General features: G+C 45.9%; 1 protein-coding gene across 1 annotated transcript in view; it reads right to left on the bottom strand.

Moving 5' to 3' along the window:
* Window positions 1–324: 324 nt before the first annotated feature.
* Window positions 325–18,242, bottom strand: part of AMMECR1 (AMMECR nuclear protein 1) — a 63,811-nt gene continuing 45,893 nt past the window's right edge. The window contains exons 3-5 of the mRNA XM_044682883.1: window positions 16,454–16,568; window positions 1,546–1,636; window positions 325–503 (exon numbers count right to left, since the gene is read on the bottom strand). Coding sequence (XP_044538818.1) covers window positions 325–503; window positions 1,546–1,636; window positions 16,454–16,568 — 385 coding nt within the window. The remainder of the gene's footprint in view (window positions 504–1,545; window positions 1,637–16,453; window positions 16,569–18,242) is intronic.

Genomic DNA, 18,242 nt, shown 5'->3' on the forward strand with positions numbered 1-18,242 from the left:
CTTTACCTATCACAGCCCAGCTATTCTAGCCTCAGAGGTATGGGAAGGCTTGCTGGCCTGGCACTGGGATCCACTTCCCTGAGCACTCTGGAGCAGGGATGCCCAAGGGCTCCAGCAAGGGGGCAGGGTGTGGTGAAGAGCACAGAAGCCAAAGAAGCAGCTTCCTCTTCATGGTGACACCAACAGTAAGAGCACACAGCTCAGGCTTGGGCTCTTCCAGCATGGGTGAGGGCTCCTGGCCAAGCTGTGGCTAGCGCTTCTGGGGAGACCAGTGAGGTTTACACATCGGGTCGCTCTCTACAGCCCTATATTCAAACCAGATACCTAAGGGTTTCGAAATGGCTTTTCTCCTGGTTCTTCTTCTATTTGACTTGTGAAATCAAAAAGGCTGGTTGGAGCTGTCTCTTTTAACGAACACCACCGTCCAAGCACACTGAATGCTGCTCTTGAGTAACGAAGATGGGCCTGTTTTGAAGCACCTTCAATGGCACTCTCACAGCCGGCTGTCTGAAAAGTTTTAGGGCTGAATGCTCTAAAATAGGCAGATCGAGTCTCCATTTTTTTCTTTATGAAACAAAGGAAAGAAATGTCTTTGCTGATCAGAAAAAAAGCCTCAATAATTCTGGGAAGTGTTTCTTGACTTGCTTGACTAGAAAGGGCCTAGTAAATGTGACCAGTGGAATTTTGCCCTTGTTTGGGAAAGAGAAACGTTAGCTAGCTAGCACCCTAGGGGAGCTGCTTTGCAGAAGCTGGAACTAAATGGGGCACTGCTCATTCACAAGGCCCTGTACAAACTTTGTGTTGCTAAAGAACTACTGAGCAAGGACGGAAACACTCTGTCCTTCTGCTTCTATGCAAGCTGTCTACACAGTCTCAGTGCCTTGAAATAAAGGAAAGTCATTCTTTTTTTTAAAACCCTAACCTTCTGTCATAGTATCAATTCTAAGAGAGAAGAGTTGCAAGGGTAGGCAATTAGGGTAAGTGACTTGCCCAGAGTCACACAGCTAGGAAGTATCTGAGACCACATTTGAACTCAGGTCCTAATAGAGCTAGAATCACAAAGGCACTATTTTGGTATTACGGTTCCATCTGGTGGGAAGATGCGGTGCACGTATGTATACGTATGCATCTATGCATACAAAAATATACACCAAAAGCTTTAAATAATCACTGAATTTTTTTAATGTCAAGAAATATAACCCAAACCAAAAGAAAATGACGCCTCTGAGCGGCAACTTACTACTCCTCAAATGGTTGGCTTTAGAATGCAAAATCCTATCGGTTTTGACATTTTTCATTGAGGGTTTCTTTGTACACAGATACAACTTCTGTGTGTCATAATTTTATATAGAGAGAGGATGATTCACTTATATGATACAAACAGTGCAGCAGCATTAAGAGAGAAGATTCACTATCAGACATCAGTGCAAGGTCAAATATTGCATTTGAGACTTTCAAGAGTTCTGAAAATAGGAAGGAAGGAAGGAAGGAAGGACGGAAGGAAGGGAGGGAGGAAAGAAGGAAGGAAGGAAGGGAGGAAGTGACCTTGCTCCTTTGCGACCTCTGGCAGGTAGGTGGCGGTACGCTTGGATCCTTTTTCATTGATGAACTCTATTCTAATGCCGTGTATGCCCACCTGAAAGAAAGGGTCAGTTTCATGAATATATTCTTTTTCAAATAAACAAACAACAAAGTTGAATGGTCAAATAGTAAGAGGCCATAGGACTCGCTTTGGCCTCCTCTCTGGAGTTGCCTTTCTCTTTTTCCTCTCTCCACACCTTGGGATTTGTTTCAAGGAAAGCCAGAATGATCCTTTTGGAAACTGAAAATATGGTTCACCTGGGGCCCAGTGGCCAGTGCACCTCCCTGAGTCACTCACTTCTGCCTCACTGAGGAAAATCTCAGCCACATTCATCCTGAACCTTTTGGTAAATGTAGATTCTGTACGGCTAGATAGCTTCCTAAACTCAAGAAAGGGAAATGAGGAAGATTTGTTGATGTGAAACAGCTGTCATCAGTGTGACGCGAGTGATGTCTCACTTGTAATCAATGAACACAAAAGCATTTATTAAGGGCTGACTGTGGAGGCACTGTCTCATACATATGTAATTTGGGGCCCAGAATCCCAAACTCTAGGCTTACTCGGCCAAGATTTGGTTGTGGAAAGGGGAGCCTAGTTTTACCCTACACAAAATTGACTCCGAGAACCCAAATGGTAAACTGTGAGTAGGTCTCTACAGTTGATGTAAAAGGGGTCCTTTGGATCCTTGGGAGGACCCAATCTAACAATTGGGTTAGATTTCAGACATAGGGCAGCATTATTTCACCCGACAGGAAAAATACAAACCCAATGAGAAAACTCATAAAAGCCCTTAGCTAAAAACCATTCGTTCCACCTTCACTCTCAGTGCAGTCCCCCAGACTCATAATATTAACCCCTGAAGAGTTACAAACTTGGGGTTGCTGGAGAGTGAGCCCCTCACCGCCTAGTAAACCTTCCCAAGGGCCCTCAAGAACTCTATAGAATTCCAATCTTGTGGCTCTACCCAAAGGCTTCAGAGTTCTCCTGAAAGGGACCTGACACTTGGGGCTGCCAGAGAGACAATGGCCTTCCCGTTGAATCTGTAGGCTGAGTGACTCCCCACACTAGGCCTCGGTCCCTTCCTAGTCCTTTGGCTCCAGAGACGAATATTTGTACCTCTTTTCTCCAGGCTCAGGCTAGGTCCCCTAACTCTAGACAGTGTGTGTGTGCCTGTGTATACAAGCATACTCTCAGGGAAGAAAGTCTGTCCTCAGCTCTCTGATTTGACTCGGCTCTTACCCGATTTTTTTCAAGCCCTTACTTTCTGTCCCATTAACAACTGTAAGAGAGAAACCACCAAGCTGCCCCTCATTCCTCCTCCTTTTGAAGAACAAAATAATCTTGAGTTGAGTACAGATAACTGGACTGCTCCAGGAGGTACCCAGATGTCACCTAACACTGCTCTCTAACGGGTCTTCATGGAATTCCTGTAATCTGTTTTCTCTTTCTGTTCTAGTAGTCTGTTGTATAGGCAGATCACAAAAATATTGCTCTTTCCATTGATTTTCACCTGAATGCTCTTCACCCTACATATCTCTGGCCCACCTCTCTTTCCTAGCTTTCCTCACATATCTTCTTAACATAAACATGGTACTTTTAAATCTATATTGTCCTGGGGGCAGCTAGGTGGCTTAGTGGATTGAGAGTCAGGTCTAAGAGTCGGCAGGTCCTGTGCTCAAATCTGGTCTCAGATACTTCCCAGCCCTGTGACCCTGGGCAAGTCATTTAACCCCCACTGCCTAGTCCTGACCACTCTTCTGCCTTGGAACCAATACACAGTATTGATTCTAAAACAGAAAGTCAAGGTTTCAAAAAAATCGATATCATCCCGATTTATTCAACAGAAGTCTACAAACTTAGATCATGACAGAACCACTCCAATCAGGAGCCGAAAGTTTTAATGGAGTCTTGTTAAAATTCCTTTTTGCACAATTGAGTAACACGAACAATTCAGAAATAGGTCAGCCAAGAAAGTCAGGGTCACTGGACATTCAGACAGCACAGCCCTTCATTCCTTAGTAACTTGGAAAAGGTAATTTAATTTCCTGTGGAAGTCAGCTGCCAAGAACTTCCTCAATCTCTTTTTAAATCTATTTAAATGACCTGCATAGTGTTTTCCAGTAGAAAGATAGTTCTTGTCTTAGGGTATCCCAGTTCCTCAGGCCTTCAAGCATGGCGCCATCTTTGACCATCCTTTGACACTCTCACTCAACAAGCATATCCAATCCATTTAAAAATAGTACTGTTTCAGCCTTTGGGACATCTCTAGCAGATGTCCCATTGGCTTGTTTTGCACAGACACAACACAATCCTACTTCATTCCTCTTTACTTTGTACCTGGACTGCTCTTGGCCTTCAAGACTCTTCCCACTCCAATTTGCCATGGCAATTTTCCTAGGGTATAGGCCTGATCCTATCACCTTCAGGATCGATGCTAAACCCTGCTGTTGGGTTTTGAAAGGCCTTCAAAACTTGGCCCCTGCCTTCCTTGCGGTTCCTCGAACATACCATTCCATCTCCTGTCTCGGTGCCTTTTCACTGGCTGTCTTTCAGGCCTGCTTACCTGTGCCTCTTGCTTTCCCTGGCTTTCTGGAGACTCAGCTCAACTCCCACCTTCATCAAGAGGCTTTTTTCTAGTTCCCCCAACTGCCGTGACCTTCCCCTTCAATACTGCCTTCCATCTATACTGTATATGTCTTGGCTATGCCTAGCTATTTAAATAGAGTCTTCCCATCAGACTGTCCCCCACTCTCTGTCACCTCTACTTTATGGTTAAGATTTCTTTCTCCTCTGCCTTTGTTCTGGCTTGTGTTGTTTTAGATGCTTTTCATTTTGTACAAATAGAAACCTGGTTCTCTCTCGAACACTGTACATCTCTAGCCACCCTCTCCAGGCTGGGCCTGTGCCATTTCTCATGCCCCTCTGGAATACTGGGCCACAAAGAGGACTAAGCACATTCCTTGATTCTTGCCCTCACTTCTAGATTGTCCCATCACCACCATCACTTGGCAGCCTTGCCTCTTTTGGAGATCCAGTCCCCTCATCTTTCTCGCCTGGTACAATCCTTTTTCCAGTAATCAGTTGGCTTACTGGTCATTCTCCCACCTCTCTCAAAGAGCTCAGGACCTGACTCGGGCCTTTCTGGTCACATCGAGGTTTCCTCCTGGTTTGGCATCCTCTAAAGCTTCTAGGGCTTCCATCATCACTCTACCTCAAGCACACACACCACGACAGTCATACCTTTGATTACCCATAAGTCTTCTACCTCTATGATTCAGAACTCTCCCTTTCTCTGCTCTCTCCTCCTAAGCTTGTTTTCATCCTTGCCATGTCTTTCAGGTCCTTAGTTCTTCCCAGTTCTATCACTCTTGCTCTGCTCTCACTTCCTTAAGCCTTGGCGCCCCCACCATGCACTACTAGGTTATCCTGGAATCCCTTGCTCCCTTGTCCTACTGCTAGTCACACTTTGACAAACCACAATCCTGGCTCCCCTGCCCCACTGTAGTTTTTTGCTCTAATTCACAAGCGGATGCACACATCTGGAGAAAATTGTGCAACTGTGTAAGCTGGGTTCACCACAAAGGTATGTTGCCTGATCCTGACCGGGCCCTCATTACTGCACAGTGGCCCTTTTATTCTTTCCCAACTGACTGTTGACCTCCCTCTCTGCAGTAGCTATTTCAAACCTCTGATTCCACCCCTTCCCCTCCTACTGCCCCACCAGCAGAGGACTGAGCCTCCTTCTTCACTGTGCAAACAGAGGCCATTCATAAAGTGCTCCCTCTTTTCCTCTAGTCCACGTCTCCACACTACTCCTCCCCCTGCCCCTCCACATACGTCCTCTCCTCTTCTGCTCCTGTCTCGGAGGAAAAAGTGGTCCTTCTTCTTGCCAAGGCCAACTCTTCATTTCTGTTCTCTCTTCCTGTCCTCCCATTTTCTGATTACTTTCTTTTCCTCACCCTTAAACTCTCCTTCTCTACCGACTATAGATATGTCTGGGCTGGCCCCTCTCATTCAGAAAAACACCCTCCAAAACAAAAGGCCCATTCGCATGACCCTGCCATCCCCTCTCTCTTTCCCAGAAAGGATCATTGCTATTTGGGGTTTTCACATCCTCAATACCCTCATTATAACCTCCACTGCACTCTCTACTGAACCTGCTCTTTCTTCATGTCTTCAGCACTTCCCTGTCTGCTAACTCTAATCCCCATCTCTCAGCCCTCATGACAATTTGGATCTATCAGGGAAGCAGCAGTCAAAGGAACTGGGTTCCAGTCTCATTAGCTGTGTGACCTCTGAAGAGCCCCTTCCTTTGGCTTCAGTTTCCTTCTCTGTCAAACACCTCATAGAAATTTTCATTTCCTTCGAAGCACAATTTAGCTATTAGCTTACAGAGAATTTCCCAGACTCTGACGTCAGCGCTCTCCCCACCATAAAGTTCCGCGGTATGATTTTGTGCTACAGGTTGTAGCCACCTTGTAAAGTATCAGCTCTTTGTCTCGCTACCCCCAGTTCCTAGAATTCGGAGGAGCCCAAGGTCATCCATCTGGAGCTCCTCCAAATCTCTGGCCCCATCTCAAAACCCAAATGAATGATGGTAGGGAAGTAGAGGCAGAAAGATGTACAGCAGAGATAGAGAATGAAAGCTTGAGGGGATGGCATGGTCAAGTGAAAATGTTTGGAGGGAAGGAGAGGCACAGGCAGAGAGAGGAACTGAGGGAAAGAAAGAAAAGAGACGTTAACAGTGAGAGAAAAAGAGAAATTGATTGAAAGTAAAGAGGGGGAGGAGAGAGAACAGAGACGATAGAAAGAATAGGGACGCACCACTGAAGGTACAAGCTCCCAGAGGACTCGGGAAGATGGGACCAAGGATCCATGAAGGTAGACTGGTTTGGCAAAAAGAGTCAGGGATAGCTTTCTAAAGAGTTTCCCTGGCTCCTTTTTCTAACCCACCTCCACCCAGTGGCCAAAGAGATATTCTGAATGTGTTAGTCTTTTCACGTCACTCCCCTTGCTGAAGAAGCTTCAGTGGCTCCCTATTGTTCCTCCTCTGTTTGGCATTGACGGCACTTTATAATCTGGTGCCAACCTATCTTTCTAGACTTACTTCTTATTTCTCCCTGTCTTGAGTAGAAACACAGAAGAAAAACAATTGCCTGATCACATGGGTAGATGGGAATGATTGGGGATGTAGACTCTAAGCCAACGGTCGGCAACCTTTTTGGCCATGAGAGCCATAAATGCCTGCGGAAGGAGGAGGATGGAGGCGGAAGGCGCTGGAATATGGGGCGGGGGCTGAAGGGCCCCCTGGGGCACATCCTGGGGCTCTGCCCGGACTGGCTGGTCGGGAGGTGGAGCCAGATATGGCTCGAGAGCTATACACTACCGACCCCTGCTCTAAGCTATCACCCTAGTGCAAATATCAATAATATGGAAATAATAAGTCTTGATTGATGGCACATGTAAAAGCCAGTGGAATTGCTCGTTGGCTATGGGAAGGGGTGGGAGGAGGGGAGGGAAAGAACATGAATCTTGTAACCATGAGAAATTATCCTAAATTAATTAATTTAATTAAAATTTCCAAATTCAGGGAAAAAAACAATTATTTCTCCCTGTCTTATCTCTGTGCCTCTGTATGGGCTTTCTCCATGCCTGAAATGTTCCTTTCCTCAAATATATTTCTCAGAATCTCTAGCTCCATTCAGAATTCAGCTCGAGCACACCTCAGACACGAGTCCCCTTCCTCATGTTAGTTTTTCTCTGCTCCTGGAAATGAAAGGATATTTAGTCTTTAAATATTTCATGTTGATGTATATGTATGAACTCCCCCCCAGAGGAATGCACGCTCCTCAAGGGTAGGGATTGCTTTCGTTTCGGTGCCTGGTTGGCGAAATGAAGTGAATTCTTCCTCAGAGAGTCAGTAGAGGAGATGCAGAGGTGTTCTGAGATTTGGCCAGAGTTGGAGGAGCTCCAGAGGGATGACCTTTTTTTCTCAGTAAAGGAAGAGGTGAAGTCTTTTATTGGGAGAGGTGGCTTTCCCCACTGCCTTCCTTCTCAACGTTCAATGACTTCAGTCACGTCTAGCTCTTCACTTGGGATTTTCTTGGCAAAGATATTGGTGTGGCTTTCTATTTCCTTCTCCAGGTCATTTGATAGATTGAGGCAACTGAGGCAAATGGCAAAGTGACTTGCCCAGGGTCACATAGCGAGTAAATATCTGAGAGTGGGTTTTAACTCGGGTCTTCCCGATTCCAAGTCCAGTGCTCTACCTACTGCATCACCTAGCTATCCCATACATAGGACAAGACTTAATAAAGACTTCTTGGTTTGAACTAGAAAGAAAAGAGAATGATCTGGAAGCCAGAGAAGCAATACAATGGGAAAAAAAAGCCTAATGAAAGGCACAAGAGAACAAACTAGAAAATAATCAAGAGCATTTATGGTTAAAACACTTTCTTTCCTTAAAAAACAAATTTATCATTTAATTATTTTTCTTTGTTTTAGAAAACCCTTGCCTTCTGTCAATGCTAAGTATCAGTTCCCTACAGAAGGAATGGTAAGGGCTAGGATGACTGAGGTTATGTGACTTGCCCAGGGACATACAGCTAGGAAGTATCTGAGGTCATATTTGAACCCAGGACCTCCTAACTCTAGGCTTGGCTCTTATCTACTGAGCCATCTTTATTTACTTATTTTTAACATTCATTTAAAAAAGAGTTCTGAATTTTCTCCCTCCCTCCCCCTCGTCCCTCTTTCACTGAGAAGGCAAGCAATGAAATCAGTGATACATGTGAAATGTAAAAGTGAATTCATTTTCAAAATGATCTTCATTAGCCTTTCAAGAGGTTAGCTGCTTACTCGGACTTGTCTGCTCTCTAAGGCTTTTCCTACACTAACTGGCTCAGCCCACAGCTATTCTCTCCAGGCCACCTGGAAAGCAGAATGCCTTCCCCTTCCCCCTAAAGTCCCAGAATGCTTAGGGAAAGTGCTTGTGCTTAAGTATTTCAAGTAGACGGTCAAGACAAATACTGAATTCTGGAGTTGAGAGCAAAGTCTTTGATACGAATCTCCAGCTCCATAGAAAAGCCCATGAAAAACTCTGTGCTAGGCTTATCCAGGAAAGTTCCTTGGCTCTGTGCGGACAACAGAAAACAAAAGGAATCTGTGTTTAGAAGAAAGAGAAAATCTGAGTCCGCACTGCAAATGAGGGAAGAAGAGGGTTAGGGCAAGCCTGGAACAGCATCCTATGTGAACCAAGGTAACCCCATGTATGTGAAAGGGAACCTTTTCAGAGGCCACTTAAGAGCCCCCCAAAGGGGCAAGCTTTCCATTTCAAAGGGAATATGGAAATACTAATTTCTAAAATACATATGAGGTGAAGGCAGCACAATCACTCATCTCATCGTGTGTGTGTGTGTGTGTGTGTGTGTGTGTGTGAAAATAGCCATAAAGAGATACAGCTCACTGAGGCGGGAAGGGACTTATTGAGCACTCTTTTCCCAGGCGGTGTTGCTACTCTGACATCCAATGGGTCCCTGGAGGCTCCAAGTTCTAGCATTTGGGTGCTTCAAGGTGAGTCCTGGCCTGGGACTCAGACCCTTCAACCCGAGGATGGATTTGTTAGCAGCCCATACCCATCCTATGTTAAGCTGGCCCAGAGCTGATTTCAAACATTCAGGTGCCTCCTGGCAAAGAGCACCGCTGTCTCAGTGCCAAACAAAAATAGGTTGGATGCAGCCCGGAGCACATTGGGAGAGCGATACCCCAGCCCTCTGGTTCAGTCAGAGAGCATTCACAAATGGAACTCGGGGAGCCATAAGTTTCCTTCAGCTTGCTAAAGCCATTCCTGTAGTTGTGTCTTTAGAGGCCCGCATCCCTGATCCCCATAAATAAAAGCTTTCTGGATCTCTGATTTAAAAGACATTCTGGCTTGTGTCAGGGAATTTCGGTATTCGCCTCTACAGTGGATCTGGTGAGGTGCTCATTGCACAAGTTCACCTACGAAGGGGAGAGCTGTTTATTTGTATCCCACTAAAGAGAGAGTCTCAGAATAGCAGAGCAAGTCCTGGCCCACCCATTTTCTTTCCAGTCTTGCATAATTTCAGGCTCTTCAAAGGAAAAACGGACGCCAAACAATTTTCATGGTCAAGGTTACAGTCAAGGCATTATTTTCTAGAGTTCCAAAGTTCTTCTTTTCCAACATGGCAAGTTTGGTCGGTCTTTGTTTTTAAAAAAAAAACAAAAACACAACCACGTCAATATTTTCCAGATGTTTTCCTTCTTGACATCACTGTCGCGTCCCGCTTCCACTCCACCAGCTCTCCTTTGTAGTTAAACAAATCTCCCCACGAGTCCTCTATCTGCCAGCAGATGTCTCCTTCTATACCTTGGCTCTCACTTCTGTGCCAGGAGGTGGGAGACAAACTTCCCTGTCGGCCTTCTGCTGTGTTTGTCTATCGGTCTGCTAGCCATCTCCAGCTCCAACCATGCCGCCAACTGAAAAATGTGGAGCTGTGGTTCAACCACAAAGAAAAGTATGAAGCCCCAGTCTTTCGCATCTGGAAGAGCCCTTCAATATCATCTAGTTCAGCATTTCCCAAATTGATTTGGCAAGAGGACACTCTTGGGCTTGAATGGAACCAATGCACATGGATGTGGGAGAAGAGTATAGAATATTTTGGAGATTGAAGGGGAGGGCTGGTGTTTGAGGAAAATCTGGAGCTCAGGAGAGGAAATGAAATCTAGTTTTACATCGAAAAATTCAGCATGGATTCTGCACATCGACTTTCCCAGGAGCTGCTACTCTACGTTCCACTGGTTCCACTAACCATCCCTGTAACTTTCCAAACCAACGCGCCCCTCCCCAGGCACCATTCCTCCATACGTGTTGTCTCTCCCTAGAAGAGTGTAAGACCTTTAGGACCAGGGGCTGTTTTCACATCGGTATCTGGATCTCTGGTAGTAAGTAGAGTTTTTAACATACAGAAAGTGTTTAATAAAGGCTCATTCCTTCCTTCTTTCATTCATTCCTAGTTTCCATACATAAGCACATGATCAATGGCCCCTACTTGCTCACAACATGTGAAGTACCAGGGTTCAGAGGTTCCCAGATACAGAACTGGAAGGGAGCTTAGAGATCAAGGAAGCTATCCTTTCGCTGAGGAAATTGATGCCAAGAGAGATGAAGTGACTTGCTTAGGATCAAACAACTAGGATGCGCCTCGGGTTCAGTACTCTACCCACACGCCACACTGCCTCATTGGAACTGTTCCACTGGAATGTTTGGGAAACAAGCCCAAACCCAGGATCTGAACAGATGAAGGCGCAGAGGCCCAGAGGGGCTGACTGAGTTGCGTAAGCTACCACATGTTGGTGTGTGGCAGCAGGACTTGAACTCAGGTCTTTGCATTTTACTATTGCACACTGTGGGCTCTTGACAAAAGGACTATTCATAGTCCCACATGATTATAAAATCATCCATTCAGAACTGGAAGGAATCCCAGAAGCCATCTTCTCCGACTCCTTCATTTTAAAGATACGGAAAGTTGTCCAGGGAAGTGAGATGACCAATGTCAGGTATGGCATGGAACTCGTGTCCTCTGATTCTGATGCCAGGGTTCCTTCCATCTCTGGTTGTGGCTTCCAAATAACTTTACATATAGACTCATTAGTGCATCAAGAAAATAGTCTTACAATCACCAGGGCAATAGTATATTAATACGTGAAGGCTATGAGGCAGCTAGGTGGCTCAGTGAATAGAGAGCCAGACCTGGAGCTGGGAGGACTTGGGTTCAAATCTGGCCTTGGACATTTCCTAGCTGTGTGATCCTGGGCAAGTCACTTAACCGTGGCTGCCTAGCCCTTGCCCTTTGGTCTTAGAGTTGTTACTCAGACAGAAAGTAAAGGTTAAAAAAAAAAGAGAATGTTATGAGAGCCAGTCACTTGGAAGCGTATCGTTTCTGAGTGCATTTAAAATCTGACTTGCACAAAATAGTTTTAGTTTTTAAACATTCCTGGTTACATTTCTATGGGAGGCAATTCTACACCCAACTGTTCTAAGCAGCTTGAGTAATCTTTCCAAACAGCCTCTCATACGGGAAGCACTCTGAGGGGACACTTTCCGAGCTGCCTTAACGGCGTTTCAGTCAATTATCCCACCGTACGAAATGGCTTTCTCAATATTAACAGAGCCTTGCTAGTACATCAAAAGGCAGCCCGAAAGGCTCCCCCTGAGGAGGATGGGGCTTTGTGACTTTGGGCACTCGTTCAGGCGCTCGTCTACATTAGTGGAGGGAGTCGGGGGGGTTTTCTTGTTGTTTGTGTTTGTTTGTTTTTCCGCAGAAACTCCCCACACAGATGAAATCACAGGCCCAGCCCCGAAATAAAACTGCTTACTTTACAGAATGTATTCCATCCAGCAAAGCCTGGAAATTAATCCTGCTCTCTCAATGGACTTCCATTACAGAGGGCCGTTCCCATGGAGAAGGTCCCAACATAGACCAAATCAAAAAATTTGGAAAAGAAACTGCTCTGTCGGAAGCCCACTGTGTGGGATGCTGTGCATGCGAGGCCAGCACCTGCATGAAGGCCTTCCAGGAAGGCCTGGCACCGCCGTCCAGAAGTGTGTGGGCCAGTCTGGCAGGAGATTTCTGACTCCAGGATCACCCTCCTATCCCTAACTCTCTGCACAGCACAGCAATCTCCCTTGGGACTGGCTGATTCCGGGGCTGAAGCTGCAAGCACTTGACTTGTTGGGCCTCACAAAATCTCATCCTCTAGGGTGACGGGAACATGCATTGCCAGTAGGTGTCAGCTCTGAGACCATGTTGCTGTGGAAAAATTCCTTCAGCTTCTAGGACCTGAAGTCTCAACAAGCAGTAGAGGATCTGGGTTAGAAGCCCCGATTTCTTCCTTCTTTCTCCCGCTATCTCCTGCTTTTTGTTTGCGCTGGCCGGTGACTTCTGGTCTAAGAACCTTCCAGGTATTGGTAACTCACTGACTATTAGAATCGCGGAGAAAGTCACTTGGGGGTCCTCAGGGAGGGTGGGCCCGCATTGACCAGGATTCGCACTCAAATGCAGCTTCTTGATGCCAAAGCTGGCTCTGTCTGCTACACCACACGACTGCTTCTCCTCAAAATTCCACATTTTCCTTTTTTCTGGACTTCTGCACTACTCAGCGTAGACAGGAAACTCCCTTTCTCAATGCAGATTTATATCTGCTACATCTTAGACAGTTGCCTGGGATAGGAAGATGCTAAGTGACACGTACTGGGGCAGACTTGGTATGTGTCAGAGGCGGACCTGGAACTCCCACTGGCCCCCCACGAGAAGAAGAAATCCCTCTAAAGGAGACCAAGTGGCAGTGCCATGCTGCTTAAAGCCCACTGCAGCTCTCCTCATTAGTAAGTCCAGCCAAATTTGCCTTTCTGAAACTTGCGCTCTCACATGGCTCTAGTTTTCCTTCTGGGGCTGGAGAGAATGAGTGTAACCCCGCCCCCCCCCCCCGCCCATCACCCACTCCATATGAGAGGGATCCCGACCCCCCAAGGCTTCTCTTCTCCAGACCACACAGTCTCCATTTCTTTGTCAAGTCTACAAGCATCTATGAAGCCTGTACTCTGGGCCAGGCTTGAACCCACCCTTGTGTCATTCCTTTTCCCCACTCACTGTCTTGGCTACAACCTCACACTGCTAATGTGGATTGAGCTTGCAGACCACTAATACCCTCGTGTCTTTTTCAGACTTGGCTGCCGTCTGAACAGGCCTTTCCCCTCGCCTGTTCTTGTGAAGCTGATTTTTGTGTGCCCCAGTGCAAGACTTTACTGTCATCATGATTAGAGTTTTATCTTACTTGATCTAAACAAGTGCTTGAGGCTTTGGGGATCTTTCTGAAGCCTGTGCCATCTGCCAATCTGATGAGCATGCCACCTATCCCTTTATACAAATCACTGATAAAAATGGCAGCTGCCCAGAGCCAGATACAGTGCCCAGGGGCAGGCACTCACTGGGGACCTCCTGAGGCACCATCAAACCGTTCACGGGCCTCTCCTTGAGCCCGTGTCAGCTCCCCCAGGAGCCGATTTGATCCCCGCCACACCTGGCTCCCAGCATGAACTTCAGTCTTCCGTTTCCAAAGTTTCCAAAGCCAGTGCCGCCCCCCGTGGGCCCTGCTCTTTGAAGGGATCCCCAAACACAGTTCGCTGTCAGGCACTGCATGGACCACCTCTGTTTGCACATCCTCAGGCAAGACCCCGAGGTCCTGCTGCTTAACTCATGGGACTACTACAATAACTCTCTGTAACAAATGTCTCGTGTGCTTTTGACAATAAGCTTGGGGAAGAGGATGGAGATTCCCCCCCACCAGAACCGGTCCAAAACCTCCACTGGACCCGGTTCAAAGTGTTTGTCTTAAATTCCTTAAAACAGCGCATGTTTCTGTACAAATGGGTAAGGCTCACCGGAGGGTTATTAATATAGGCTCTGAAATCATCATCATCATCATCATCATCATCATCATCATCATCATCATTCCATTTATATAGTACCTTACTTTGTGCCAAGCGCTGTGCTAAGGCACTTTAAAAATATTATCTCATTGATCCTTGCAAAAACCCTGGGAGGCAGGTCCTGCTATTATCTCCACTTTAAAGTTGAGGAAACTGAGTCGGACAAAGATGAAGTGACTTGCCCAGAGTTCACACAGCTAATAAACACAGGTCAAATTTGAACTCAAGTCTTCCAGGCTCCAAGGCTGACACTATTCACTATGTTACCTAGCGGCCCCTGATTCAATTTGAATCTTGAAGAATATTCAAAATTCCCATAATGCACACCTAGAACAATATAAGGGGCCCAGTGCCACAGGGCAGCAGTACTAAAATCAGGATGCTGCCAGCTGAGGTACAGAGAATCTCTTCACAACCCTCAAACATGAGAGAGTCCCCACCCCTGCAGGCTCTCTCACCACCAACCATAAGATTGGTCCCAAGTATATAAAAACTCAAACAGAAGCCCAAAGGATAATTTTCCCTTTGGACAGGGTGGGAGATGGATCAAAGGGGGAAAAGAGTGATTCGAGCTTATTGATAAAGTCCTTGTCCCAAGGGCCATTATCTCTTTCCCTCCCCAGTACGCCACCACTACAGTTCAAACTCGGGCAACAAGTATAAGGAAAGGGGACTTGTTCATTTTGGGTGTTGCCTGCCAGTCCTGGGTCACTTCTTTCCACCCAGGAAGGCAAAACGTGACTCCTAGGGTGTGGCTACACAACTGGAGGAAGACTATCCCAGGGTGCTGAGATGGCTGCTACTGCCACTTGGTGCGAAATCTGAGGCCATTCAAAACCTGATTGCTGGGGGGCAGCTAGCTTGCACAGTGGATAGAGCACCTGGCCTGGGGTCGGGAAGATCTGGGTTTGAATCTGGCCTCAAGATACTTCCTAGCTATGTGACCGTAGGCATGTCATTTAATGCCCATTTGCCTAGCCCTTGCTACACTTCTGCCTTAGAATCAATCAATATTTGGCATTGATTCTAAGGCAGAGGGTAAGGGTTTAAAAAAACAAAAACCACTAGCTGGGACGGACTCCTTCTTCATCCCAGCCACTTCAAGAACCATCTTAGGAAATACTTATGGTAATTCTAACTATATGATTTTTTTCCCCCTTATAAAGTATCTCCAGAAGCTGCTCTGCTAATAGTCTCCCCTCCTAAAAGCCCACAAAGCCAAGAAGGCTGTAGTTCATCCTATGCTGTCTATGTTGTCTTTCCACAAAGAAAAAAAGATGTTATCTGTGCCCTTTCCTGGCAAACCCCAAAATTATGGAATGTGAGAAGGTTCCAATATTACTCGGGCCTAACAACTGCTTTTTTTCATCGCAGACACTTTCAAATCAAGACTACAAACTTGATAAATGCCTTTTTCTGTGTGTGGAAAAAACTGAAATACAGCAGAGGCAATTGCTCAAGCCAATCAGTGGCAGAGCCAAAATCAAACCCCAGGCCAGTCTGCTGCCAAGGCACTACTTTCTCTGCCCACAAGACTTTGACAGTCAGTGGTCTCCATAAGAGAAACCTACTCATTTACTCCTTTCTTTCAAGAGAACTACTGGAATCTAAAGCCACAGTCACTGTCAAAATGATGATCTAAGTCGGCTTAGAAGCACATTTCCCCCCTTCTCTGCCATACCACCTATCTGGGCATTACTGCAAATCCCAGGGGCTACATAAACCTACAATCTACCCAGAAAGAGAAGGGGGGGAAAAAAAAGACAGCCATAAGCATGGCTGTATGCATTATCTAAAGCAGTGGTTCCCCAACGTTTTTGGCCTGCCGCCCCCTTTCCAGAAAAAATATGACTTAGCGCCCTGTTACATACTATCACTGCCCCCTTATAGTTATTCACCGCCCCCAAATGCACCTGTGGTCATCACTGCAGCACCCACCAGGGGGCGGTGGCGCCCACTTTGGGAATCACTGATCTAAAGGAACATAGCTGAGAATGTTCTATTCAGACATCACTCCCTTCCCCAGGAGGGAAATTGCTCAACTGACCAATGAACTCTTTCTTTCTGAGTTTTCTAACTTTTGACCATATCGGCACTTGCTGGTAACTACAAACTATCCGAGATGGGAAAAAGAGAAAGAAATCTCCCCTCTGAAAAGTTCTCGTAAGAAGTTCTCATTGGGGAGAAAGGTCAAATGAATGAGATGTTTGGAATATCATCAGTGGGTTTTAATTAGACATGTTCTATTCAATCCCATACCTACAAAAAAGAGTGAGCTGACAAGAGTATTTGCTAGCCACTGTGATTTATGTGTAATAAAGATTCATCTCCATTTTTCTCGTGAGTGATTTTTACAGTCTTACCTCCCAGTCCAAATAATCACAGACATCTTCAAAGTTAGTGAGCAGAGACACTGAGCAGGTTAGCCGGGGCAGCTCCTCCCTTGTCATTGGGGGGAAACGGCTATCTTTAAGGGCACTGTCGAAAGAAAACACATTTGAAAAGAAAAACTGAAGAGATCGTTTTCAAAATTGCAAATGCAACAATCATCAGAAAAACAGGTAGATGATCAAACGTGAAGATGCTAGAGCTTCCACTAAGCATCCTCAACTGCCTTCTGAGATTTTATAAGTCACCATTTCCCATCCTTAAGACTGCTTCCTTGCAGACTTCTCAGATAGCCAGTTCTGTAGCCACTTCAATTATAAAACATGATCAATTTTGTTTCCTGTGCAGTCATTTCCTGATGGGTTTCCTTAGTACTGTAATAAACTGATAGTGCAAGATTTTACATAAAACAATTCATTTTAAGGGGTGGGGTAGGGGATAGGGGGAGAAGACCAGTGGAAACTTGTGGGAAGCTTTTTGGATCTAGTATTGGAGGAAAATGTCATGTCGGGGGGAAAAAGAGGAAGACTAAAGTTTGTTTTAGTTTCTCCTCAACTTTGATTGCTTTTGCTCAAAGAAAATCTATCTTGTGAAGTATAGATCACTCGATGTGTGACTCAGAAGCTGGGAAGCTCCAGGAAATGGGTTGCTGTCAGGGCTTTTGGAAGGATTGCAGACACTCAGAATCCCAGACGTCGGAAGGCACCTCAGAGGCTGGCCATCTGGTCCAACCCACGCCCAACCAAGAACGCAGTTCCCACCATCCTCAACAAGTGATTATCCAGCCTTTGTTGAAGACCTCAAATGACGGGGAGCCCACTCCCTTCCCACGTAACCCATTCCAATTTTGGCCAGCTTCGATTCATAGGAAGAGAGGAAATCTGCCTCTCGGAGACTTCTAGCCAGCACTTTGAATACTGCTTTTCTGGAACTAAACAGGATAAACCCAAGCCCTCTTCAATATGGCAATCTTTTAAATACTTGAAAAGAGCCATCATTTCCCCCACTAAGCCTTCTCTTTTTCCAGGATAAACATCTTCAATTCCTTCAAACAGTCCGTGTATGGCGTGATATTGAGGCCTTCTGTCAACCTGGCTGTTGTCCAGTTCATCAATATCCTTTCTAAGATGTAGCCCCCAAACTTCTAGATGTGACCTGGGGAGAGGAGAGTGGCACTTGAATTTATTAAGGGCAACTAGTTGTTCCTTCTTTCCTTCCTTATCACTTCTGGTTCTGGCCACAGTGCCTCTCTTAAGGAAGGCAAGGATTACTTTAGCTTTTTTGACGCCCCTCTTACACTGTGGTCTCCTTCATACCAACTCTACTAACTGGATCTCTTTTGGACAAACTGCTAACCACATTTCCCTACTTTGTACTGGCAAAGTGGATTCCTTTTTAAAGGACTATGCATAAAAGCAGAAGAAAGGAAAAAATCTCTGCCCTCAAGGGCAACTACATTCTAATTGGGAGAGACGACTCCTTTAGGGGAGGGGTGGCCAGGGAAGAGGATCTGGGTTTGGAAGATTACAGGAATAGTGACTGGATCCAGTGGGCAATTGATTGCCATGCCCTTTCCTGTAGCAAAGTTGGTATCAATTTGATTATTGTGCCCATGACAAGAAGCTCAGAGAGATGGGGGGGGGGGTTAGAGGTATGGAACACAGGGTGGCAGGCAGGCCTGGTAGATGACTGAATGAGAAATGAAGGGTCAGTGGGGTCTAGGATCAACTAATACATAAAGAAGGCTAAGTGTGTTAGTTTGTT

The sequence above is a fragment of the Gracilinanus agilis genome, chromosome X (assembly GCF_016433145.1).
Source record: "Gracilinanus agilis isolate LMUSP501 chromosome X, AgileGrace, whole genome shotgun sequence".
Lineage (NCBI taxonomy): Eukaryota > Metazoa > Chordata > Mammalia > Didelphimorphia > Didelphidae > Gracilinanus > Gracilinanus agilis.